This window comes from Arachis hypogaea, chromosome 17 (assembly GCF_003086295.3).
Source record: "Arachis hypogaea cultivar Tifrunner chromosome 17, arahy.Tifrunner.gnm2.J5K5, whole genome shotgun sequence".
Lineage (NCBI taxonomy): Eukaryota > Viridiplantae > Streptophyta > Magnoliopsida > Fabales > Fabaceae > Arachis > Arachis hypogaea.
The window spans coordinates 62026886-62053353 of NC_092052.1; the positions used below are offsets into that span (position 1 = coordinate 62026886).

Consider the following 26468-nt stretch of genomic DNA (forward strand, 5'->3'; position numbering starts at 1 on the left):
TAGTTGGTAGATTTTATTGATTCTTGCAATTTATGATGTTTACTTTTATTGCACTCTAGGTGTTTGATAAAATGTTTACACTAGTTGTTGAGTAGTTTTCTTGACTTTTGGCCTAGGCTAAGGGAATTGAGTGACCTTGAGTCATTGGGTCTCATTGAATTGGTGATTTGAGAATCCTTGGTGGTCAATTTGATGTCCATTGATACTAACCCACTACTAATCTAATTAGTAGATAGGTTGGGACTTATGGGTTGATGTGATCAAAGCCATTTAACATACTTCAAGCCTAGGAGTAGATATTACGTACTTAAGGCTTTTGGAAGTAGACTTAATGAGCTTGGTCCCTCATAATTATCAATGTATGGTTTGTTGACAAGGATGGTGATCTCAATTACCTATGTCTAGCCAAGAGTACTTTTTATTTCTTTTATTAGTTAATTGTTCATTTACTTTCCTCGCTATTAATTTTCTTGCAAAAATATAAAATCAAACCCCATTGCATCTTCATAGCCAATAATTGAGCACTTCATTGTAATTCCTTGTGAGACGACCCGAAGTTCAAATACTTCGGTTAATTTTCATTTGGGGTTTGTACTTGTGACAAAACCAATATTTTAATTTGATGCGAGAGTTGTTTGTTGGTTTGGAGCTATGCTAACAACGAAGTAATTCCTTTCTCTAGGAAGAAAATCTAGACCGACAATAATTTTTGCAATCAACGCATACGCGTGACATGCGCGATCTGCAGAAATTACAGAAAACGCTGGGGGCAATTTTGGGCCGAGTTTGGACCCAGTTTCCGGCCCAAAAACACAGACTAGAGCTAGGGAACGAGCAGAGACTCAAGACAGATTTTCGTTAGCGTAGTTTTAGTTTTAGTTTTGGAATCTTAGAGAGAAATTACCCTTCCTCTAGGTTTTCTTTTACATTCACAAATTTTTAGTTTTATGCTTTTGCTTTGGATATTGAGAAGAGTCATTTACCTCCGTTCAAGTTATTATCCTAGTTTGTTTCCTTATTTCCTTACTCTTCCATATCCTTAATCTTTGTTCAGAGTTACAATTGGATTATTTTTAGAATTTATTAATGCAAATGATTACCTTTACTTTTAATTAATTTACAGTTATTGTCTATCATCTCTTCCTTCTATTCCCTGTTTAATTCTGTGCAAGTAGTTTTCATATCAATAGAGTAGACTCCCAACTTGACTTGGGGGTTGATTAAATTGATACCCTGGAGTTGGAATGTTCAACTGATTAGTTAAATTGGAAGTTGTTGGCTAATTCTCTATTTACTAACGCTAGACCTTCCCAAGGGAGAGGACTAGGATTTGTGAATAAGAGTTAGCTCAATTACTTGACTTTCCTTTATTTTGTAAGGGTTAACTAAGTGAAAACAACAACCTCTTTATACTACACTTGAGAGAATTCCAACAAGGATAGAACTTCCAATTAATCATTCCCCAAGTCAAGACTTTTTATTCTGAATATATAAATCTATTTTAAATTTCATTGCGTTAAATCACAATTATTTATTTCCTGTTATTCAACTCTCAAAAATTCTCGAAAAACTCCTGATTAATAAGATAGCACCCTTTTGTCAACTCGTTGGGAGACGACCTGGGATTGATACACCCAGTATTTTTATTCTGATTTTTGTGACAACCTTTCTAAATTGATAAGCAGATTTTTGCTGGTTAAGAACTATACTTGCAACATATTTCTTATATTAATTTCTTAATTGGCTGATTTCCGCCCCCCATCAATTTTTGGTGCCGTTGCCGGGGAGTTACAATTGTGTGCTAAATTATTAGTTAGTGTATATATTTTTTTAATTTTTGCATATTTTATCTATTAATATATAATAGGAGAGTAGTAGTAGGTTCAATGCTTGACAAGTGTTCAGCTCCAATGATCGACAAGTGGTATGTCTGCATTCACGACAAATGGCACACTAAAAAAACTAATAATAATCAATATTATATGATTATATGATGAAAGAAAAACATGAAAGAAACAAAAACCTGAAAGCTGTCAATATTCAATACACCAGCAGAAACTAGGCGGGATATTTGAAATTAAAATCAAATTTGAATTCTTCTCAATTCTCACTCAAGTCACGTAGTCTCATATCTCACCGGTGGGCGCGTTCTTTCCCTTTTGGATCAAAATTTGAACTTGAGCATTTGAAATTAGGGTAAGGGTGAACAAATTTAAAATTAGTTTTAAAAATCAAATCTTTCCTTGATTTCTTTCAATCTCTCTTTCTCACGCTCTCTATGGTTGATTTTCTCTTATCATCTTCTTCGTCTATAACGACGACATCGTAGAAGTATTGGACAAGTCACAAGCGAGAGAGTTGAAAATCAAGAAGAAGAGAAGAAGATCTAACAGACGAGGAGGTGGAGGAGGAGATGCAAGCTTTAGAAGCAGAGGCGAACAGAGATTTCACAGTGATTTCAGAGCCGGCAGAGTGGGGAAGAAGCAGCACAGCAAGGATAGGATGTTCATCGCACCCCCTTCAAGCAACTTCCTTTCTGTTGATGCGCGTAATTACTCTCCCTCTAACTCTCCCAAAGCTTCCTCCTTTTACGTTAATTATCACTTCACCTTATACATTTTTAATAATTCAGGGTTTCATTTACTTCGTTTGAATATCCGGTGTGCACAACTGATGGGAGTATATGATAAATTGGTTTGAAAATTTACTGGTTAGCCATCACAAGTGTTTTTCTTAATCGAAAGTTAATGAGCTGTTATATGATAAATTGGGTTTGCAAATTGGGTGCAGGAACATAATCCCGTAGCATATTTGCGTGCAAACTGGGTGCAAATTATGAGTTACTGTAAGCCATCACTCTATCTCACTTTCACTGCATTGAATTGCTATTCCTTTTGCTTTTTCTGCGTTGAGATGCATTTGGTTGAGAAACCCCGAACATGAGCTGAATGTTGAATTTTAATTGCATGTTTCTTTGTATATCGTTTTCTTCGGTTTTTTAGGAAAGAATATTCATGATTGAGGAATCGAGCTGTGTTTTTTTCTTCTCATATTCTTTTCTGCCATTAAATATTTTTTTTATTGAAATGCAGCGTCTTGAGTAAAATATTAACGAAGTTTATACTGTTTAAACTGTATTATCATTGTGATTGTTCATCAGCCACTTATTCATTGTAGCTTTATATTGCTAATTAGGTTGTGGATGCAATTCAAATATCTATACATATATACTTTTACATGTAAATATATAATTCCTTTTAATGCATTACCCTCAACAGAAAAAATAATTAATTGCTTTCCTTTACTATAAACTGCAATCAAAAGCCAAAGAACCAACAGTATGATTGTTGACCTTTTTTTAAGGACTGTTTGCTGTGATATCGGTTTTCAATTTCTTGGATATGAGTCTTTCGTCTAATATTACTGTGTAAGGCTTTGAACTGACGTATAGATAGTGAAAATTGTTGTATTCCTTGAAACTGTGATTGAATCAGAGTAAAAAAGCTTCGTTTTTTGAGAATGTTAATGCAATCTACGTATGTTCTCCATGTATTTTAAATTTTTCGTAATTATTCTGCAGTGTTTGTTGAGGTTCCTTAAAAAGGAGAACTCAAAGTTATTAACTGCCTCTTCAGTGTTTCTTCCAAGTCACCCAATGGTGGTTTCAGTTATTCAGACTAGGATGATGGAGGTAACATATTTGTGAGAACTTTGTCCTTAACTAATATTGAATGGTTTAGGGTTTATTTAAATATAGCATCCATGTCACCACTTTAATAAAGAAATTAATTGTGGGATTAGAATCAATCTTCTTTAATTGTTTTTGTAGCAAAATATGAATAAATATGATAAACTACATGAACTATATATGAATTATATGAGAACCAAAAAAGTTATTTAACATTTTTTGCATTTTGGTTAATATGAGGACGTTAAACTTTGATGCAATTTCTGTTCTTCCTGTAATTTGTGACTTGAAAAAATATATATTAAAAGGAGATTATAACATGAAGTTAAGAAAGAAAAAACCTCAAACAGCTTGACCTTTGTTGTTTTTTTTCCCTTTATTCTCCATTAACCTGATTTTTATCAAGTCTACACTCTACAGATACTGAGATACATGTATTTCCAGTTTTGTAATAGTGATAATGACTTTCTTGTCCAAAAACACATATGGTAGTATTCACTTCTAAAGTTCATACATTTTCTCAACTATTCATCTAAAATCATGTTTTGAGATCCGTCTTTTAAAAATCATATTGTTGACTATAGATAAAGTACTATTAACATTGAGAATTTCTGATCTGTCCTCTGATCAAATGATATTGGATTATAGATAAAATTTAATTTGTGCATTTGATAGTTGTTTATTTATTATGTTGGATAGCTTACAAGGGAGCCAGAAGCACCAGACAGGGCAGTGGCTCAATGGCATCTCTGGAAGAGCATAGTGGCAGAATGGTGGGCTGCACTTGAAGAGGAGAAGATTAGGAGATCTCGATGTCAGCAATGGTGGAATGATGCGACAAAAGAGGGGAGCACATAGACAACCTTTTGGTGGTTTGAAGTCACTTCATCAAAGCATCAGAATGAGTTTCCATCAGTGCCTCCTGTAAACTCAGCTTACTCTATCCAGTTTGATGCAGTTGAAAATGAATCATATCAAAGCTCCCTAAAGTACCCTAGCAGACAAGTATTATTCTATCATTTCATTTTTAGATTTTGATTATATGTTGTTATACGTTTTTCTATCCTCTTCGGTACTCTTGATATTTTTATTTATTTGGGTTTGATGCCTATAGTCAGCAGCCTTTATTCTATAACATATAGAGAAGAAAGAATAAACATTAGTATGTTATATCCATTTCATTTTAACTAATTAGATCCAAGACTATAATAACACACCTTTATGGATTTGTACCCACCATCACATTGTTAGAAATTCTTCATTTGGTATGTCAATCCTCTCATCTCACCACTAACACTTCACATATGCCAATATAAATTTTCTTGAAAGATGTTTTGAGTTCTTAATTTATTAGCTGGAATAAAAAGGATTTGTTTTTGGAAATTCTGTAAGAGATAATTTTGGATTAATGAAGATCATCAAGTAATGCAAAAAATAATTCTGTAAGAGAATTTTTTGCTGAAATGTGAACATGAGTCATGGTGTTGTGCATGTCTTTGGTTCAAGGGAGGCTTACCCTTCAAAAGCAGTGTGAACTGAGTTACTTTGAGCATACTTTCGAGTACTGGTAAGTGGTAACTAAGAGCTTTGTCCCTCTCTTTTGCTTCTATAAGAAAAAATTAAAGAGAAAAAAAAACAAAGAAGGCTCTATTTTGTGCATACTTTTAGGTAAAATGTTTTTGTTAAAGCTGTTCATCTTGAATTGTTTCTGATGTTACATCATTAATGCTATTAACTATGTTTATATTATATGGATTAATTCTATGGATTACAAATTTTTTGAGTGCCGAATTTTTTATTTTCAATAGAGATTTGAGAAATTACATGTGTATTTATAAAATACTCTATGAACTCAATAAACAATTTGATTTGAGTCTCAAAATGATATTTTTTTAAAATTACATGACATAGAGAAAGAAAGGATAAAAACATTTGGATGTTATATATATTTTGTTTTTAATATGCCCCCGTCATCACAATTAGCAATTCTTAATTGATTAGCTGGTTTTAATTAACTGGATCCTACATTAAAATATATTTATGCTCTGCTTTTTATTATGAAGTTCGAATATATCTTTTGTTTTGAATTAACAAACTAAGACTAAATTCTAATTTATTTTGTGTTTTTCTCTAATAAAAAAATATAAGTTTAAATTTATATTTCAGTAATAAGATTCAATGGAAAGTTTGGTTCAATGCATATTCATTAAGTATTTCTCCAGACGAATGGTAGAAAAATGTGTTACATGCATATCATTCTGGACTTACTTTTAAGTGTTAACACCAACAAAATGGGAGAGATTAGAAAATGTTTGCATATGTTTTTTTTTTTCAAAAATAAAATAAATTGAGCCCTTATATTGAATTCAACCACTACGAGGTCGTGAATATTATATGCATCACTTTTGTATATGCTTTTCCTTTTAATATTTAAAGTGATAATCTATTATGGTGCTTGGTAATTTTGCAGGGAGTTTTCATATTTTTGTAATTAGAGGACTTGTAAGGGATAGTGAAATCCAAGAGGGTAGTGTTCTGGAAGCTAAAGTTGAGCTGTTCAAGAAGTTTTTAGAGACAAGTGAGTGATTTGTATATTCATACAAAAATTTTATTTGTTTTGGACATTGATTTTATATGTTATTTTGAATTTTGCATTTGGCCTTCATGTTAAAAGTTTTTTATCTTGATCATTGGTTAAGGAATCTATTTGTTTTTTTATTGGTGCCTTTTATATTAACCAGGTGGACCTTTCATAAGTTTCCTATTCTATTTTAGTTAATTTTCAATATTTTTATGTGTATTTATTATTTGTTATCATTTTGGATTTTTATGTTCTCCTCCATTATGGGACTGGCAATATTCAAAGTGTTAGGAATGCTATAGTTTTAATATTAATTCTTAGTATGCTTTTGTTAGATCATTATGAAATATTCTTATTTCTTTTCATATGGTGAATCCCATCCCATTGGATATTTTGCATTCCAATAAATTTTTACAAATGGTAGTTGATTTGTTTAAAATCCTAGAAAGATTCTTCTCCTTCAATTTGGTGAGTATTTCTTTCTATATGCATCTGTTACTAATGGGAGAATAACAGGTTGGTTTGGCAAAGATTTCTTTTTTATCTCTCTTTTTAAAGAATATAATCTGTTGTCATATTTTATGCTTGATTATATTTCTTGCATTCTGTTATTTTATTATATTTAATAGGTTAGTAATTACAATTAGTGTCAAGGTGTTTAGTTTTAATTAGTTGTTGGGCCTTAGGCTGTTTAATTTGATGCGTGAGTTGTCTTAATTTACGTTAAAAATTGTTGTTCATGATATTCACGTTTATCTTTGTTATCTTTCTAATTTTCGTTCTTTGATAGCAAATCTCAACGTTGTTATTATAAACAGAATTGTTTGAAGATCAAGTAAAAGACATTGGTTAATATAGCTGTTGATAGTGGATGTTACATATATTAAAGTCCAAGCTTAAATATTCTCATGGATTATCCCAACTTTAAAAAGATGACTTCATTGCAATTTCATGATTGGCCTAAGGTACCTTCATTTGTATGCACGGTATGCACTGTCTTTGGAGGTTTTGGTAGGTGTGTATGTCTATAGTTTGGATCTTTCAATATTTTTTATGTTTTTCGTAAATCTGTATATAACATAAAAAAAAGGAAAGATAGTGAGAAAAGAAAAAATAATATAATACTTGAATTTTAAAAGGGAAGACAGTGAGAAAAGGAAAAATAAGATAACACTTGAATTTTATCTTCTTTTTGAAACTATGCTACCTTTGTTGTGGCATATACTACACAAATGTAAGTTGATGTAATGTTCATGGTTGATAATATTTGTGTGAATAAAAGAATTTTGGTGTTGGACAACAAAATGTTCAGATTTTTTGGAGAAAAAAGAGATATTGACCCAAGCTGCTGATGCAAAAGTACATAGTAAGTGTTAAATATAACACTTTTGTATATTTTTTATTTTTAGCCTAGAAGTTTTTGACAAAAAGTTATGGAAGATAAAACAAATTATTCATGACTAAATTGTATGATTGATGGTGTAATCTTTTGAGAATAAATTATTAGTTTATCTGATTTTTCTTTGGATTTGTTCATGATGTGTTTGAACAAATTGTTTTTTGTTAGCAGTTTAAACATGTGATGCTTTGATGAGATGGTTTTATGTGTGATTTTAGGATTTGGTTTGAGATAAACACAAATATTAACTATTCGGATTCTATTTGGAAAAGGCAGTTTTGATAATGTTGAACAGAAAGCTTAGCATTCATCTCAACCATGCTAAGATCCAAGATGTTGGCAAGAAGGCGAAGTTGTCTCTTATTTGGTTAACTGCTGGGTATTGTTCATTTGAAATTTTAAACATTTATCAAAGGAAGTCTCTTAAAATTTAGGAAAAAAGAGTCAATATAATATTGCTGGTGGATCAAATAAACTAAATTCTTTTCTGAAAATTACACTTTGATAAGTAAGATTGGATAATGTATGAGGACATATACCAAACAAACAAAGGAAAGTGACCCAAAAATTTGATTCATGTGAATTTCTTTCTATAAGAAAGGTTGATTGCTTGGTTTAGTAACTATACTTGCAACGAGAGTTTACTATAACTTCTAAACCATCAATTTTCAGTTCTTCAGCGACATCATTGATGAGACGGTAACTGCAGTTCACCAAGAGGAAGTAGAAGAAAGGCACATGGAGCAAGATGCAAGTGTGGGGACATCCCCCGGACAAGATGAAGACACGTTACAACCATCACTGGCTCTAGATGATCAAGTGCCTAGCCATGAACAGTAAGAGCTCAGAGAGGAACAACTCTGGCATTCAAACGCCAGAAACAGACAAGGAGCTGGCGTCAAACGCCCAATGGAAGCTTAGTTCTGGCATTCAAGTGCCATTAACAGGTAAGAAGTTGGCGTCCAACGCCAATCAAGCTTCTAACCCTGGTATTCAAACGCCAGTGAGGGATTAGACACACACAAGTGCTGATAACAACCCCTCTAAAAAGACTTCTCCAACCACCTCTGTAGGAAATAAACCTGCAGCAACCAAGGTTGAGGAATACAAAGCCAAGATGCCTTATCCTCAAAAACTCCGCCAAGAGGAGCAGGATAAGCAATTTGCCCGCTTTGCAGACTATCTCAGGACTCTTGAAATAAAGATTCCATTTGCAGAGGCACTTGAGCAAATACTCTCTTATGCCAAGTTAATGAAAGAGATCTTGAGTCAAAAGAAGGATTGGAGAGAAACTGAAAGAGTTCTCCTCACTGAAGAATGCAGTGCAGTCATTCTGAAAAGCTTCCCAGAAAACCTTAAAGATCCCGGGAGCTTTATGATACCATGCATATTAGAGGGTAATTGTACCAAGACAGCTTTCTGTGATCTTGGGGCAAGCATCAACCTAATACCTGCATCCACTATTAGAAAGCTTGGTTTAACTGAAAAAGTCAAACCAACCCGGATATGTCTCTAACTTGCTGATGGCTCCATTAAATACCCATCAGGCGTGATTAAAGACATGATTGTCAGGGTTGGGCCATTCGCCTTCCCCACTGACTTTGTTGTGCTGGAAATGGAGGAGCACAAGAGTGCTACTCTCATTCTAGGAAGACCTTTTCTAGCAACTGGACGAACTCTCATTGATGTCCAAAAGGGGGAAGTAACCCTGAGAGTCAATGAGGATGAGTTTAAGTTGAATCTTGTCAAAGCCATGCAGCATCCAAACACACCAAAAGACTGCATGAAAGTTGATGTTATTGACTCTTTGGTAGAGGAGATCAACATGGCTGAGAGTCTCGAATCAGAGCTGGAAGTCATCTTTAAAGATGTTCAGCCTGATCTGGAGGAATCAGAGGAATTGAAAGAGCCTCTGAAACTTCCTCAGGAAGAGAAAAAACCTCCGAAACCCGAGCTCAAACCATTACCACCATCCCTGAAATATGCATTTCTGGGAGAAGGTGACACTTTTTTGGTGATCATAAGCTCTGCTTTAAATCCCCTGGAAGAGGAAGCGCTACTTCAAGTGCTAAGGACACACAAGACAGCTCTTGGGTGGTCCATAAGTGATCTTAAGGGCATCAGCCCAGCAAGATGCATGCACAAGATCCTATTGGAGGACGATGCTAAGCCAGTGGTTCAACCACAGAGGCAGCTAAATCCAGCCATGAAGGAAGTGGTGCAGAAAGAGGTCACCAAGTTACTGGAGGTTGGGATTATTTATCCTATTTCTGATAGCCCCTGGGTGAGCCCTGTCCAAGTTGTCCCCAAAAAGGGAGGCATGACAGTGGTTCATAATGAAAAAAATGAACTGGTTCCTACAAGAACAGTTACAGGGTGGCGCATGTGTATTGACTACAGAAGGCTCAATACAGCCACCAGAAAGGATCATTTTCCTTTACCATTCATAGACCAGATGCTAGAAAGACCAGCGGGTCATGATTATTACTGCTTTTTGGATGGCTATTCAGGCTACAACCAAATTGCAGTAGATCCCCAGGATCAAGAGAAAACAGCATTCACATGCCCATCTAGAGTATTTGCCTATAGAAGGATGCCATTTGGGCTGTGTAATGCACCTGCAACCTTTCAGAGATGCATGCTCTCTATTTTCTCTGATATGGTAGAAAATTTTCTAGAAGTCTTCATGGATGACTTCTCAGTATATGGAGACTCATTCAGCTCCTGTCTTGATCACCTGACACTGGTTCTGAAAAGATGCCAAGAGACTAACCTGGTTTTAAACTGGGAAAAATGTCACTTTATGGTGACTGAAGGGATTGTCCTTCGGCACAAGATTTCGAACAAGGGAATAGAGGTGGATCAAGCTAAGATAGAGGTAATTGAAAAATTACCACCACCTGCCAATGTTAAGGCAATCAGAAGCTTTCTAGGGCATGCAGGATTCTATAGGAGGTTTATAAAGGATTTTTCAAAAATTACAAAACCTCTGAGCAATCTGCTAGCTGTTGACACGCCATTTGTGTTTGACACAGAGTGTCTACAGGCGTTTAAAACTCTGAAAGCTAAGCTGGTCACAGCACCAGTTATTTCTGCACCAGACTGGACATTACCATTCGAACTAATGTGTGATGCCAGTGACCATGCAAATGGTGCAGTATTGGGGCAGAGGCATGACAAGCTTCTGCATGTCATTTATTATGCTAGCCGTGTTTTAAATGATGCCCAGAAAAATTACACAACCACAGAAAAAGAATTGCTTGCAGTGGTTTATGCCATTGACAAGTTTAGATCATACTTAGTAGGATCAAAAGTGATTGTGTACACTGACCATGCTACTCTTAAATATCTACTTACAAAGCAGGATTCAAAACCCAGGCTCATAACATGGGTGTTGCTTCTGCAAGAGTTTGATATAGAAATAAGAGACAGAAAAGGGATAGAAAACCAAGTAGCTGATCATCTGTCCTGGATAGAACCAGTAGAAGGGGCGTCCTTTCCCTCTATTAAGATCTCTGAAACCTTTCCGGATGAGCATTTGTTCGCCATTCAGGAAACACCATGGTTTGCAGACATTGCAAACTATAAAGCTGCAAGGTTCATACCCAGGGAGTACAGCAGGCAACAAAAGAAAAAATTAATTACTGATGCAAAGTACTACTTATGGGATGAACCCTATCTCTTTAAGAGATATGCAGACGGAATAATCCGTAGGTGTGTGCCTAGAGAAGAAGCACAGAAGATCTTATGGCATTGCCATGGGTCACAATATGGAGGTCATTTCGGAGGTGAGCGAACAGCCACCAAAGTCCTCGAATGTGGCTTCTACTGGCCTACCCTCTATAGAGATTCCCGAGAGTTTGTATGTAACTGTGACAGTTGCCAGAGATCTGGTAATCTACCTCTTGGTTACGCCATGCTTCAACAAGGAATCTTGGAGATTGAGTTGTTTGATGTATGGGGTATTGACTTCATGGGGCCTTTCCCACCATCATATTCAAACACTTATATTCTGGTTGCAGTCGACTATGTATCCAAATGGGTAGAGGCCATTGCCACACCCACTAATGATACTAAGACAGTGCTGAAGTTCCTCCAAAAACATATCTTCAGTAGGTTTGGTATCCCTAGAGAACTAATTAGTGATGGGGGCACTCACTTCTGCAATAAACAGTTTTACTCTGCTATGGTCCGGTATGGAATTAGTCACAAGGTGGCAACTCCATATCATCCGCAGATAAACGAACAAGCTGAAGTCTCTAATAGAGAACTAAAAAGAATCCTGGAACAGACTGTAAGTACCCGTAGACAGGATTGGGTGAGAAGCTTGGATGATGCTCTGTGGGCTTACAGAACAGCATTCAAGACTCTTATAGGGACCTCTCCAAACCAGCTTGTGTATGGTAAGGCCTGCCATCTGCCCGTGGAACTGGAACATAAGGCCTACTGGGCAACCAAATTCCTAAACTTTGATGCCAGATTAGCTGGAGAAAAAAGATTGCTCCAGCTAAATGAACTAGAGGAATTCAGACTCACTGCTTTCGAAAATGCCAAGCTTTACAAAGAGAAAGCAAAAAAGTGGCATGACAGAAAGCTGTCATCTAGATTCTTTGAACCAGGACAGAAGGTTCTGCTGTTTAACTCTAGGCTCAGGCTATTTCCCGGGAAACTGAAATCCCAGTGGAGGGGGCCATATGTGATTACAAGTGTGTCACCATATGGCTATGTGGAGCTTCAAGACATTGATTCTAATAAAAAGTTCATTGTTAATGGATAGAGAATCAAGCATTATCTTGAAGGCAATGTTGAGCAAGAGTGCTCAAGGCTGAGGCTAGATTAAAAGCTCAGCAAGGTCCAGCTAACGACAATAAAGAAGTGCTTGCTGGGAGGCAACTCAGCCATTAGCAAAGCTTTTTATTTATTTATTTATTTATTTATTTTTAAGTATACAAGTTTAATATAAATAATCTTCAAGGTAAAGAATCAATTGCATAAGTTCAAAGGGTTACAGAAGGATTCAGAATGCAAAACAGGGAGAAGGAGCTCACTGGCAAAAAAACGCTAGTAAGAGGTATAATTGGGCGTTAAACGCCCAAAAGAAGCATCTACTGGGCGTTTAACGCCAGTAATGATACCTTTTTGGGCGTTAAACGCCAGAATGGGCACCATTCTGGGCGTTCAACGCCATACTTGCAGCATCCTGGGTGTTCAGAAAAATGCCCAGTGATGAAAGATTTCTGGCGTTTAACGCCAGCCAGAAGCAACAGCTGGGCGTTAAATGCCCAAAAGAGGCTATAGATGGGCGTTAAACGCCCAAAACAAGCAGCAGTTGGGCGTTTAACGCCAAGATTGTGGAGGGGAGGAAGTTCTTGTTCCCAACTTGGATTTTTTTTTCAAAATTTCATATCTCCAACCATTTTTCTTGCATAAACATGTTCCATACTTTCTTTTTCTCAAACTTTTTTTCCAAAAATTTTTAAAATATCTTAATCCTAAAATTAAATCTTTCTCAATTCTTCTTTAACCTCTTCTCAAATCTTTTTCAAAACAAATCTATCTTTTTCAAAATTCTTTTTTTCAAACTCATCAATATCTTTTTCAAATCTTCACAATATTTTTAGAACAAATCTATCTTTTTCAAATATCTTTCATATCTTTTAAATCTTCGTTCGGCCTCCCCCTCTCTTCCACAATTCGAACTTGGCTCTCCCTCTATCCCTCTCCTTTCTTTTCTTTTACTTGAGGACAAGCAAACCTCTAAGTTTGGTGTGTTTATCCGTGATCACTAAGCCAATACCCACCAAGATCGTGGCTCCTAAGGGAAAACAAACCAACTCAAGAGGCAAGAAAGAGAATATTCCAAAACCACTTTGGAATCAAGGGAAGTTCTTAACCAAAGAACATTCAGACCATTACTACAAAATAATGGGTCTAAGGTCAGTGATCCCGGAAGTTAAATTCGATCTGAAAGAAGACGAATATCTGGAGATCCAAGAGCAAATTCGAAATAGGAGCTGGGAAGTCCTAGCTAATCCTAAAACAAAGGTGGGAAGAAACATGGTTCAGGAATTCTACTCTAATCTGTGACAAACAGACAGGCAGAGAATAGCTGGAACCGCATTCTATGACTATCGAACTCTGGTCAGAGGGAAGATTGTTCACACCCACCCTGAAAAAATAAAAGAGATCTTCAAGCTGCCTCAACTGCAAGATGACCCAGACTCCTTTAATAGGAGAATGATGAGACCAAATCAGAGCTTGGACAAAATCCTAGAGGACATATGCCTCCCTAGAGCAAAATGGACAACCAACACAAAGGGTGTCCCAAATTAACTCAAAAGAGGAGATCTCAAACCAGTCGCCAGAGGCTGGCTGGACTTTATTGGGCGCTCTATACTGCCCAGTAGCAACCGCACTGAAGTCACCATCAAAAGAGCAGTGATGATCCATTGCATTATGCTGGAAAAAGAAGTGGAAGTTCATCAGCTGATTTCTTGTGAGCTTTACAAAATTGCAAACAAGAACTCCAAAGATGCCAAATTGGCTTATCCAAGCTTGATCTCCCTGTTATGTAAAGATGCTGGAGTAAAAATAGGAGTAGATGAGTATATTTCAGTTGAGCAACCAATCACCAAAAAGTCAATAGAAGGACAAGTGCAGGACGATCCCATCAAGAGGAGAGCACAGGAGTTCCTCCCAGAAATTCCTCAATTTGAATACTGGGGGCACCTAGAAGCATCTATCACCAAGTTGCAAGAAGCTATGGATCAACTGAAGGAAGAACAGCAAAATCAAAACAGCATGCTCTGCAAACTTCTTAGGGAACAAGAAGAGCAAGGGCATGAACTGAAAGAACTGAAGCACCAAAAGCTATCTCTTGAAGGGCCAAGCACCCCACAGACTAAAGAGGCATTTACCTCCCAAAGCAAAGGTTGTTGAGTCCTAACTCTGTGATAACCTTTTATCTATTTTAAAAGTATATGAGTATTAGAATTAGAGTCATTTGCCTTTATGTCTTTAGTTTCTTTTCTTTTATTGCTAAGTGTCTGCTTTTATGCTTAATTTATATTATTTCCATTAAATAATAAATAAAGATTAGAGTCTATGCCTTAAAGTTATGAACATCCTATGAATCCATCACCTTTCTTAAATGAAAAATGTTTTAATTACAAAAGGACAAGAAGTACATGGTTTCGAATTCATCCTTAAAATTAGTTTAATTATTTTGATGTGGTGACAATACTTTTTGTTTTCTGAATGAATGCTTGAACAGTGCATATGTCTTTTGATAATGTTGTTTATGAATGTTAAATATGTTGGCTCTTGAAAGAATGATGAAAAGGAGACATGTTATTTGATAATCTGAAAAATTATAAAAATGATTCTTGAAGCAAGAAAAAGCAGTGAATACAAAAGCTTGCAAAAAAAGAAAAAGAAAAGAAAATGGCGAAAAATAAGAGAGAAAAAGAAAAAGCAAGCAGAAAAAGCCAATAGCCCTTAAAACCAAAAGGCAAGGGTAATAAAAAGGATCCAAGGCTTTGAGCATCAGTAAATAGGAGGGCCTAAAGGAATAAAATCCAGCCTAAGCGGCTAAACCAAGCTGTCCCTAACCATGTGCTTGTGGCGTGAAGGTGTCAAGTGAAAAATTGAGACTGAGCGGTTAAAGTCAAGGTCCAAAGCAAAAAAGAAAAGAGTGTGCTTAAGAACCCTAGATACCTCTAATTTGGGACTTTAGCAAAGCTGAGTCATAATCTGAAAAGGTTCACCCAGTTATGTGTCTGTGGCATGTATGTATCCGGTGGTAATATTGGAAAACAAAGTGCTTAGGGCCACGGCCAAGACTCATAAAGTAGCTGTGTTCAAGAATCAACATACTGAACTAGGAGAATCAATAACACTATTTGAATTCTGAGTTGCTATAGATGCCAATCATTCTGAACCTCAATGGATAAAGTGAGATGCCAAAACTATTCAAGAGGCAAAAAGCTACTAGTCCCGTTCATTTGATTGGAGCTAAGTTTCATTGATATTTTAGAATTTATAGTATATTCTCTTCTTTTTATCCTATTTGATTTTCAGTTGCTTGGGAACAAGAAACAATTTAAGTTTGGTGTTGTGATGAGCGTATAATTTATACGCTTTTTGGCAGTGTTTTTACATAGTTTTTAGTATGATTTGATTAGTTTTTAGTATATTTTTATTAATTTTTAAATAAAAATCACATTTCTAGACTTTACTATGAGTTTGTGTATTTTTCTGTGATTTCAGGTAATTTCTGGCTGAAATTGAGGAACTTGAGCAAAATCTGATTCAGAGGCTGAAAAAGGACTGCAGATGCTGTTGGATTCTGACCTCGCTGCACTCGAAATGGATTTTCTGGAGCTACAGGAGTCCAAATGGCGCGTTCTTGATTGTATTGGAAAGTAGACATCCAGGGCTTTCCAGCAATATATAATAGTCCATACTTTGCCCGAGTTTAGATGACGCAAACTAGCATTCAACGCCAGTTCTCTGCCCTATTCTGGCATTAAACACCAGAAACAGGTTACAAGTTGGAGCTAAATGCCCAAAACAGGTTACAACCTGGCGTTTAACTCCAGAAACAGCCTAGGCACATGTAAAGCTCAAGTCTCAGCCCCAGCACACACCAAGTGGGCTCCGAAAGTGGATTTCTGCACTATCTATCATAGTTTACTCATTTTCTGTAAACCTAGGTTACTAGTTTAGTATTTAAACAACTTTTAGAGATTTATTTTGTATCTCAAGACATTTTACACGTTTCATATTGTATTTTTGACGGCATGAGTCTCTAAACCCCATGGTTGGGGGTGAGGAGCTCTGCTGTTTTTCGATGAATTAATGCAATTACTACAGTTTTCCCTTCAATCACGCTTGTCTCTATTCTAAGATATTCACTCGCACTTCATCCTGATGAATGTGATGATCCGTGACACTCATCACCATTCACTCGCACTTCCGTTCTACCATAAATTGAGTGTATATCTCTTAGCCTCTTGGTTCATGATCAGAGTCTTCGTGGTATAGGCTAGGACTATTGGCGGCCATTCCTGAGATCTGAAAAGTCTAAACCTTGTCTGTGGTATTCTGAGTAGGATCTGGGAGGGGATGATTGTGACGAGCTTCAAACTCACGAGTGCTGGGCATAGTGACAGACGCAAAAGGATCAATGGATCCTATTCCAACATGAGTGAGAACCAACAGATGATTAGCCGTGCGATGACAGTGCATTTGCACCATTTTCACTGAGAGGACGGATGGTAGCCATTGACAACGGTGATTCACCAACATACAGCTTGCCATGGAAGGAGCCTTGCGTGCATGAAGAAGAAGACAGTAGGAAAGCAGAGATTCGAAAGACAGAGTATCTCCAAATCCTCAATCTGTTCTCCATTACTGCATAACAAGTATTATTTAATTTACGCTTTTTATCCTTCATAAATATAATCACCCGTATCATTGATTTCGTGACTAAGAATTACAAAATAACCATACCTTGCTTCAAGCCGACAATCTCTGTGGGATCGACCCTTACTCACATAAGGTATTACTTGGACGACCCAGTGCGCTTGCTGGTTAGTGGTACGAGTTGTGAAAAGTGTGATTTACAATTCGTGCACCACTCATAACGTCGCTGGTTGCGGCGCTCCATCTGATCCAGTCGCTCGAAGAGGTGGTGCACAAGGTGGTAGATGGGCTGAGAAGCTGGTGAGGGTGCTGTGGGTGTGGGTGGTGCAGCGGGTGCTGAAGGGGCAGCAGAGGATGTGGCTGCGTCAGCGAGGCATTAAGAGAGGGCGGTGTGTGGCCCAAAGCTTCGAACCTCTTGCCATGTGGGATGATCTTCCTGCAGTCAGCAGCTGGGGGCTTCTCATCCTTAGGCTCCCAGGGTACCTCAGCACGGCGGCCCAACTGGTAATCAAATAGGGGAATGGCAGAGTGCCTCGGACATGAACCCTGGCCATAGAGTGCCTGATGAACCGTTGAAGGTACAGGTCCTTGCCTTCCATAACACACCAGATGAGAGTTATCATGGCAGCTGGCACCTTAGTCTCATGAGTAATCGGCATCTCATAGGTGCTCAGGATTTGTTGCCATGTCCGAGCCTCATCATTAAGGTAAATAATTTTTATGCCTTTTAGGTTCACTGTTGACTTACCCATAACTCATGGGACAGTTGGATCAACGGCTATGGTGCGCTTCACTGCCTCCCAGTCAAAGCTCATAAACATCATAGATTCTTCAGCCTTCTGGTAACCATCTAGTTCATTTGACTTAGGCTGAAAATGGAGGATATCTTCAATGGCCTCCTCAGTAACTAAATCTGCTTCCCTCTAAGCTGTACTGCATCCAGGGTTGCTTGTAATAGTTGCAGTAAAATTCCCTGACCCAGGATGCATTAACCTTAGTCAAATTCCTTTCTAGAAAGAACCAGCCTCTCTGTTTTATCTGTTCTGTAGTGTACTATTGTAGTTCATCGGGAATTCTGAGGGTCTTTTCCAAGTATAGGTGCCTTTTAGTCCCGAAGACCTCATATTTCAATTCAAAGTAGTGATTTGCGAACTTGATCGGATCAGTTGCAGGCACTAGTTGGTCTGCTTCTTCCTGCAGAGTAAAGTTCTTCTCACGCTAGGAATCATCATGTGGTATATCTGTCAGAGCCATAGATGTTTGGCCTCTTTTCCTTTTACCAGTGGTGGCCTTAGCCTTTCCCTTTTCTGTTGGGTCAGACATCCTAAAAAATAGAAATTTCATGATACAATTTATCAAACTAAAATAGAAAAATATGAAGGCAAATAGTATGCAAGAAATATAAGTTGTACATGGGAAAAGAGGAATGAAAATCAAAGCATGAAGTGAGTCAGATAGATGTAGAATTTTGGACTGTATGCAAGATAAAATTCAAAGAATTTAATTAAAAATCACAATCCAAAACTATTAAATGAAATGCAGAATGCTTGTTTGTCAAGAAACAACAATAAACATGCCTTGAAATGGGTTGAAAGTAGTTAATGTAAAACTGAGAGAGAAGTTAGAGGTCAATGAAGTCAAGAGGTTAAAAGGGAAGTTAAAATTAGTGGCATGGTACTGTGGTTCCTAGCAAACAGAAGTTCATATAATTGTAGAACAAGAATCTCACATTCAAGCAGATAATACAAATTATTGATGATAAATCAGGTAGGAAAGAAAGCACAAGGAGGAATACAATCATCAACAATGCAATTTAAGTTGGAAGGGAACCAAAAAGGATAGGGAATGCTAGCCTAGCATGTCATGAGTTGACTTTGGTATAAACTAAGGAAAGCATAATGTGAAAATACCAAAGGCGAGTTATGAATAGCAGTTAAGTAAAACCGTTTTTTGGAAAAATTGGGCAGCATTCCGCCTGTAAAAGGAACGTTCCCGAAAAATCAAACAGCAGAATAATGCAAGCAGTAGCACTTTCAAACAGGATTATCAGGTAATATGCATCTTAGAACAAGTAATACCAAACTAGCAAGTATATGCAATAAGCAATTTAGCCAATCTAAAACAACAAGAAGCAGGTATATGCAATCAGCCTGGCCTCAGCAAATTCAGAAAGCCCGCAATAAGTTAAGATATGGATGTAATGTATTGAACTTACTAAATCAACAAGAAAAAAGTAAATTGCAACAAAAATGATAATGTATATGAATTTATATAAGCATTGGTATCAATCAATTAAGATCCGATGAAGCAAAATAGTATCGAACAGCAACGAAACAGCAGTGAACAGCAACATCAACAGCCAAGCAATAGATAATTCAAACAGCAGGAACGGAGCACTTATCAGACCTAAATCCTCTAACCACATCCTAGCTACCTAACCACCTATAATCCACTAACGACATGCAATTCTAACTAACCTAGATTAAACAAAATTGAAATACACAAACTGGTTTAATAGAACAGAAGAGGAGTTGGAATGCAGAGGTGGAAGCAGTGAAACCTCGGGGGTTGCAGTGAAAGAAATGGAAATGAAGAGAGAGGGGGGTGGTGCGGCGGCGCTGGTGTGGTGGCTGCGGTGCTGTGACGCAGGGCGGCGCGGCAGAGGCACGGCGGTGAGGGTCGGGGCTGTCGGAGTGGAGAAGGGGAAGAAGGGGGAGAGGAGAAGAGGAAAGGAAGAGGAAGAAGAGGAAAGGCATTAAATCACAATTATTTATTTCCTGTTATTCAACTCTCAAAAATTCTCAGAAAACTCCTGATTAATATGATAGCAGCCTTTTGTCAACTCGTTGGGAGACGACCTGTGATTCATACTCCCAGTATTTTTATTCTGATTTTTGTGACAACCTTTCTAAATTGATAAGTGAATTTTTGTTGGTTAAGAACTATACTCGCAACGTATTTCTTATATTAATTTCTTAATTGGCTGATTTTCGCCCCCATCAATTTTTAAGGAGAAGTTGGGTGCGATCCAACCTGAAGAGGTCGGTCACTTTTGTCTTCGGTCAACCTGGGCTGCGTAACTCGACCCAGGGTATGAACACTAACCCTAGAAAATCAAATTCAAATTCAAGCGTGAAAATAGAATAAAAAACTAAGTTAAAACTAAATTTCTTTCCTAATTGTTTTCTTCTCCATAAAGATCTTCTCCTTAATTGCTTGCAATCTTCAATTAATGTCATCTTTGATGGGCTTTTGATTGATCATCCAAAAGGTTAAGAACTTGGAGATAGGCTGGCCTTGATTGAAGCCCTGGGAGGTAGGACTTAACTTTAACGTCCCATGTGAGGACTCTCGCGTACCACGTGAAGCCATTTTGGTTTGGAATGCTTTCTATTTAGTTCACGTACCAAGGCTATGTTGTACTAGCTTCAATTTTCCTTTGATTTCTTCTCGTCATGTTTTACGTTGTGAACTCCACGTACCACGTGAACCAAGGGCCGTGCATATGCATGCATGCATGCATGTGCATGGATGCTGGGCAAAAACATTTTGTTGCACGTACACATACATTTAAGCATACACATAATTGCTGTGTCCTACATAAAATCTCTCATGTCCCATCCGAAAAGGTACAGTCATGCATATCCATGCTAGCATGCGTACGCATGGTGATGCGGATTTCACAAACCATAAAACACCGGCAAGTGCACCGGGTCGTATCAAGTAATAACTCACAGTGAGTGAGTGTCGATCCCACGGGGATTAACGGATTAAGCAAGCAAAATCAACCGATTAATCTAGTCAGACAATCAAATTAGGGTTTTGAAAGGCTTTACGCATAAACAGAAATTAAACGAAAGAAAACAGTAAGTGTGAGAAATAATATGAATTAAGGAGTTAAGGTCTTCGGAGATGTTGAAACTTCTGGATTAATACTTTTCACTTCAACTTTGATCATGCAAAAATACTTTTATGGCAAACCGTTAGTAATCAAACCCCAATCTGTTGGTGATTTAATTTCTCTTTAACCTAATTAACCGCTAATCCCTTAGTCAATTACTTAAGAAAACAGTTGAAGAACGTTTACTGATTTATAAAGCCACACAATTTATAAGATTCTCCCTCAGTTGATTTTATGTCACTTATCAATCCAATTTCAAAACTTAAGAATTATGAGAATCAATTTTCAAGATTAATTCAATTAATCAACTTTTCCACGAAGTTAAAAGAATTCAAATCAGAGAAGAATTGTTTCCCAATACATTCAAACACTTTAAGATGAAGAATGAAAACCTATTCTTGAAAAGAAATCAAGGCATTAATCAAAGACGTAAAAAGCTAGAACATTAAACCAAGGAATCAACAGAGCTCCTAACCTTAACCGAAGATAATTAAAAACTCATCTTCTTAAGAGAATCCTTAAGAAAAATAAAACAGCCGAAGAAGAGAGATTCTTTCGGAGAGTCTCCCTCTACCTTAAATACTAACCTTAATTTAAATTCAAATTCAAATTAAAATAGAATCAAAATCAAAACAGAATCAAATCTATCTAATTAATGATTTTCTCTAGCATAACTTCCAATCTTTAACTCCTTGCAATCTTCAATTAATGTCATCATCAATGGACTTGTGATTGATCTTCCAGAAGGTTGAGAAATTGGAAAAAGGCTGGTCTAGAATTGAAATCGTGGGAGAAGCACCAAAGTTCAAGTAGTGCGTGGCTTGTACCATGTTATACGTGAAGTACATTTTGGCTTTGAACACAATTTGTTGGGCTCACGTACAAGGTGAAATAGGCTCCGTTGTACGTGAGCCAATTTTCTTCAATTATGGCCTTCTTAATTGCTCTTCACGTTATACGTGGTGAATTTCACGTCATATGTGAAAAATCTACTTATGAGTACGCACACACGGTCACCAAAATTCTCTTGTTGTGCATACGCATGGCTTGCATGCGTATGCATAGCTGTTGTGTCTTACGTGAAATTGTCCACGTACTAAGTGAAATGGTAAATAATATATGCTTGTGTGTATGCACACATTTGTGCGTACGCACACATGTGTGCATACGCACAGATCCTTTTTCTTCCCTCACATAGTACGTGATAGAGTTTACGTTGTACTCGCTTCACCTTCTCCTTCCAAGGAGCTTTCTGTTAATCATAGAAAGCTTTCTGCTTGTCACTCTTTGTCACAGAGAACTTTCTGTTTGTTGCTCTCCATCCTCCTTTCTGTTCTGTTTCTTTCTGTTTTCCTTCTAAAACTTTCTGTAATTAATGAATTTCAACTAATCAAAGTAATGTTCATTCTATCCTTAAATTCATTGCTTATTTAATAGAAACTCTTAATAAATCAATTGAAATCAAGAAGGAATAATACTAAAGATGCGGACGCATCACAACACCAAACTTAAGATCATGCTTGTCCTCAAGCAAACAAGGAATCATGGCTCAATCCAAATTTTCATAACCTAATGAAACAGGGGTAAAAGATTGTAATCTAAATGAGTTTGGTTCACCGTTTCACTTATGTACAATTCAACATAATTGATCAAAATCTTTCAAATCTTCCGTCCAGATTAGATTATAGAATCCTTCCTTGAATCATCACCTTGAAGCAAGCTTATTTACTTTCTTTCCACCATTTAAGTTTATTGGGTGTTTTGCACCTTGAGTCTAGCCGTGACTCTAAATATTTTCTCTCAAGCTTCTACTAGCCACAAAAACACCACAAGCACATAGTTGGGGAGCTCTTTGAAGTTATTTTTTTGTTTCCATTCTTCCCCACCATTGGCACTTAGAGCCTTTGGCTTTCTCATTTTAGGGGGGTGCTTTGCACATTGAGTTTAACCGTGACTCTAAATGCTTTATTTTCAAGTTTTTATCTTGATACATAAGCACTACAAGCACTTGACTAGGATGCTCTTTGAGCTTATTTCCCTTTTAATTTCCTTAGTCAGTGGTACTCAAAGACTTTAGTTTCTCTTACAACCCTTTTTTCTTACTTATTATTTCTTATATTGTTGCTTCTTTGAGGTTTTGTCAAGTGTAAGGATCCTATAATAGTCCTCTAGACTAAAGCCTCAAGCAATGTGGGTCAGATCATATTGAACACTCTTAGTTGGTTTGGTTTCCAAACTCAATTTGTCATGCTCTTTTATGATCATTCCCTATTCTTTTCGTTTCTTTTCTCAGCACATGATTCATTACTCACATTTAGGCGCAAGAACAATTGTAATTGTGGGTTGTGATGGACAAGATATGTACTTGACAATTAGAAATCTTAAATGCATTATACAAGATAAAATGAAGCATATGCATATTATTAAAAAGGAAGGAAACAACCTTAGTTCTCACAGCCTTTCTCTTCATCTTCTTCTTCTTCATCACCTTTTAGGCTATGTAGAGCATAGCCTCCAACACCAAACTTAGAATGATTGCTTATCCTCAAGCTTCAAAGAAAAGAAAAAGTAATGATGATGGAAACAAGATTATCAAGTGAACGAATTCAATTAATGCAAAGGGTTATTCATTTAAAAGAAACCAAATCAAAACAGAATGAAATGGAAGCAAAAAAAAAAAAAGTAAAATAATGAGGTTGTTACTGTGTTCGCATGGTGAATGTGATTTGGTGTGAGAATACCAAACTTAGTGTGATAAAATCTATGTAAACTAAGCTAAGTACTTAGTGGGATGTGAATTTGATGTAGCACACCAAACTTACTCTATGAACACCTGCACTACCTTAAATAAAACAATGAAGAACAGTGAAAAAAAAAAACAAACATGATGACTAGTTGCTTAGGGAAAGAAGAACCAATATGTGCCTTGATAAGAGCAATAGTCTTGATGATGGAGCTTGCAGAGATTCTTTTAACATCTTTTTTTTTCTTTTTTTTTTAAATTGCTTTGACTCCCTTTAAGTTGATGAATCTTGTAGAATATAATAGAAAAAGAAGCAAAAAGTACGAAACAAACTCAAAAAAACCAAAAAAAAATTTTTGACACGCTTTTGAAAACATGGCCCTTGAAGCAAGCGTGGCTCAAGAGGCATGGATGCATGAAGCATGCAGGAAACATATAACACCATACTCAAAGGAAGACTTGACGTTATAAGGCATATAAAGCATACAAAGCATATATGGCATATAAGGCATATATTCAATGGAAACATATAACGCCATAATCAAAGGAACCTTATGCTTGCATTTAATGAAGCCATACAAGGCATGCGTACTAATCATATGAAGCAAAGCAATATGCATAAGGTGTTGATATATAAAGCAATGAAGCAATTAAATGGATCAATGAATCAAGTAAAGCTGGTGAAGAATCATATGAAGCAAAGCAAAATGGCGTTAATAATTATGCATACATGACGTCAACCAATGAGGCATGAAGAATATAATGAGATAGAGAATGAAGCATACGTTATACACCAATGTGCCAGCGTACCACGCCAATAATGCAATGAAAATGCATGGTTGATGCATGCCAATGCGAAAACGTCTTTAGTAAGAACTTTCTTGTTCCTCTTTTTTTTTTAGAGCTTTCTCCTTGTTTGATACACACTCAATATCAAATTTAGAGTTGATGTAAGGAGATTTGTTGATTACAAAGGGAGAATTTGATTGCAAATTCATTGAAGCTTCAATTGAGTAGTCAGCTTCTTGCACCTTCTCTGTCTCTTCCTTTCTTCTCATGCATGAAAAAGGAACATATGAAAGTGATTCATTAGGCTTTCCTTTAGATTCGGATCTTTGGCTTCAACTTTCTTGCAATCCTTTTGATCACTTGAATGATGCATAGTCTTGAAAACATGAAAGACTTGATGATCCTCGATATTAATTCACCCTTTTCAACATCAATAAGGGATTTCCAATGGCTAGAAAATGTCTTTTTAGAATGATAGAAGCATGCTCATCTTTCTCTATATCAAGAATAACAAAATTCACTGGGAGGAAATATTTTTCCACTTTGATCAAGTCATTTTCAACTATCCCATGTTCAAGCTTCATTGATTTGTTTGCAAGTTGTAGAGCTATTTTGGTGGGCTTCAACTCTTGAATTTGTAACCTCTTCATCACAGATAAAGGCATTAGATTAATACTTGCCCCCAAATCACATAAAACTCTTTCAAAGGTGGTGTTGCCAATAGTACAAGGAATTTGAAAATTTCCTGGATCTTTCTTCTTTGTTGGCAAGTTCCTTTGAATGATTGCATTATACTCCTTGCTCATCATTACTGTTTGGCCTCCCTTTAAGAATCTTTTCTTGGACAACAAATCCTTCATAAATTTAGAATACAAGGGCATTTGTTCAAGATCTTTTATAAATGGGATGTTGATGTGCAAAATCTTGAATATCTCTAAGAATTTGGAATATTGCTTCTCCTTGTTTTTCTCTTGGAGCCTTTGAGGATATGAAATTTTTGGCTTGTATTTAGGCACTGGAATGCTCTCTTTTGGTGGAGCTTTTATAGCTTGAATTGTTTGCTGGAGTGTGGGCTGCATGTGCTTCTCTTGATGAATGTTCTCTGTTGCCTCTTTCCTTTGTTTGTCATTGGCAGTGAGATTTTCTTTTTCTTCTTGTTCCACTACCTTTCCGCTCCTCAAACAAATAGCCTTGCACTCATTTTTTGGTTTTGGAATTGTGTCATTGGGAAGAACATTTGTGGCTTTCTCTAATTTTTGAGCAATTTGGCATACTTGCACCTCCAAATTTCTAAGTGAAGCACCTTGATTCTTGAGATTAATTCTTGTTTCCTTCATGAATGAGAATGTTTCTTTGGAGAGTTTTTCCATGGTAAGTTCAAGATTAGTGAGCCTTTAGAAATATTGAATGGGTTGTGTGGAGGGTGGTGGTGGGTTAGAATTGTTCTGGTTGTGTGGAGGGTGATTGTTTTGGTGGGAAGTGAAGGTGGTGTGGTTGATGTTGATAAGTGAAAATTTATACCAGTTCAGAATTTAACAAAATAATTTTGTTGTAAGCATAGCCCAAACCAATAATCGATCTTCAAATCAAATTTTAATAATTGGTTGTCACAAGTACAAACCCTAATGAAAATAAATCGAAGTATTCAAACCTCGGGTCGTCTCACAAGGAATTGCAATGAAGTGATCAATTATTGGCTATAAAGGGGCAAAGGGGGTTTGATTTGATGATTTGACAAGAAAAGTAAATAACAAGAAAGTAAATGACAATTAACTAATAAAGAAAGGGAAAGAACTCTAGGGTAGGCATGGGAATTGAGATCACCATCCTTGTCTATAAACCATATATTGACAATTATGAGGGACCAACCTATTAAGTCTACTTATATGCTTGAAGTAAGTCACTAGGCTTGATCCACATCAATCTATAAGTCCTAACCTA

The 26468-nt window shown here is 36.6% G+C and overlaps 1 protein-coding gene across 1 annotated transcript; it reads right to left on the reverse strand.

The window, feature by feature from the left end:
- Positions 1–24937: 24937 nt before the first annotated feature.
- On the reverse strand, positions 24938–25897 carry LOC112763351 (uncharacterized). Its single transcript, XM_025809046.1, has one exon. It carries the CDS (start codon positions 25895–25897, stop codon positions 24938–24940), a length of 960 nt encoding a protein of 319 aa, XP_025664831.1.
- Between the last annotated feature and the right edge of the window lie 571 nt (positions 25898–26468).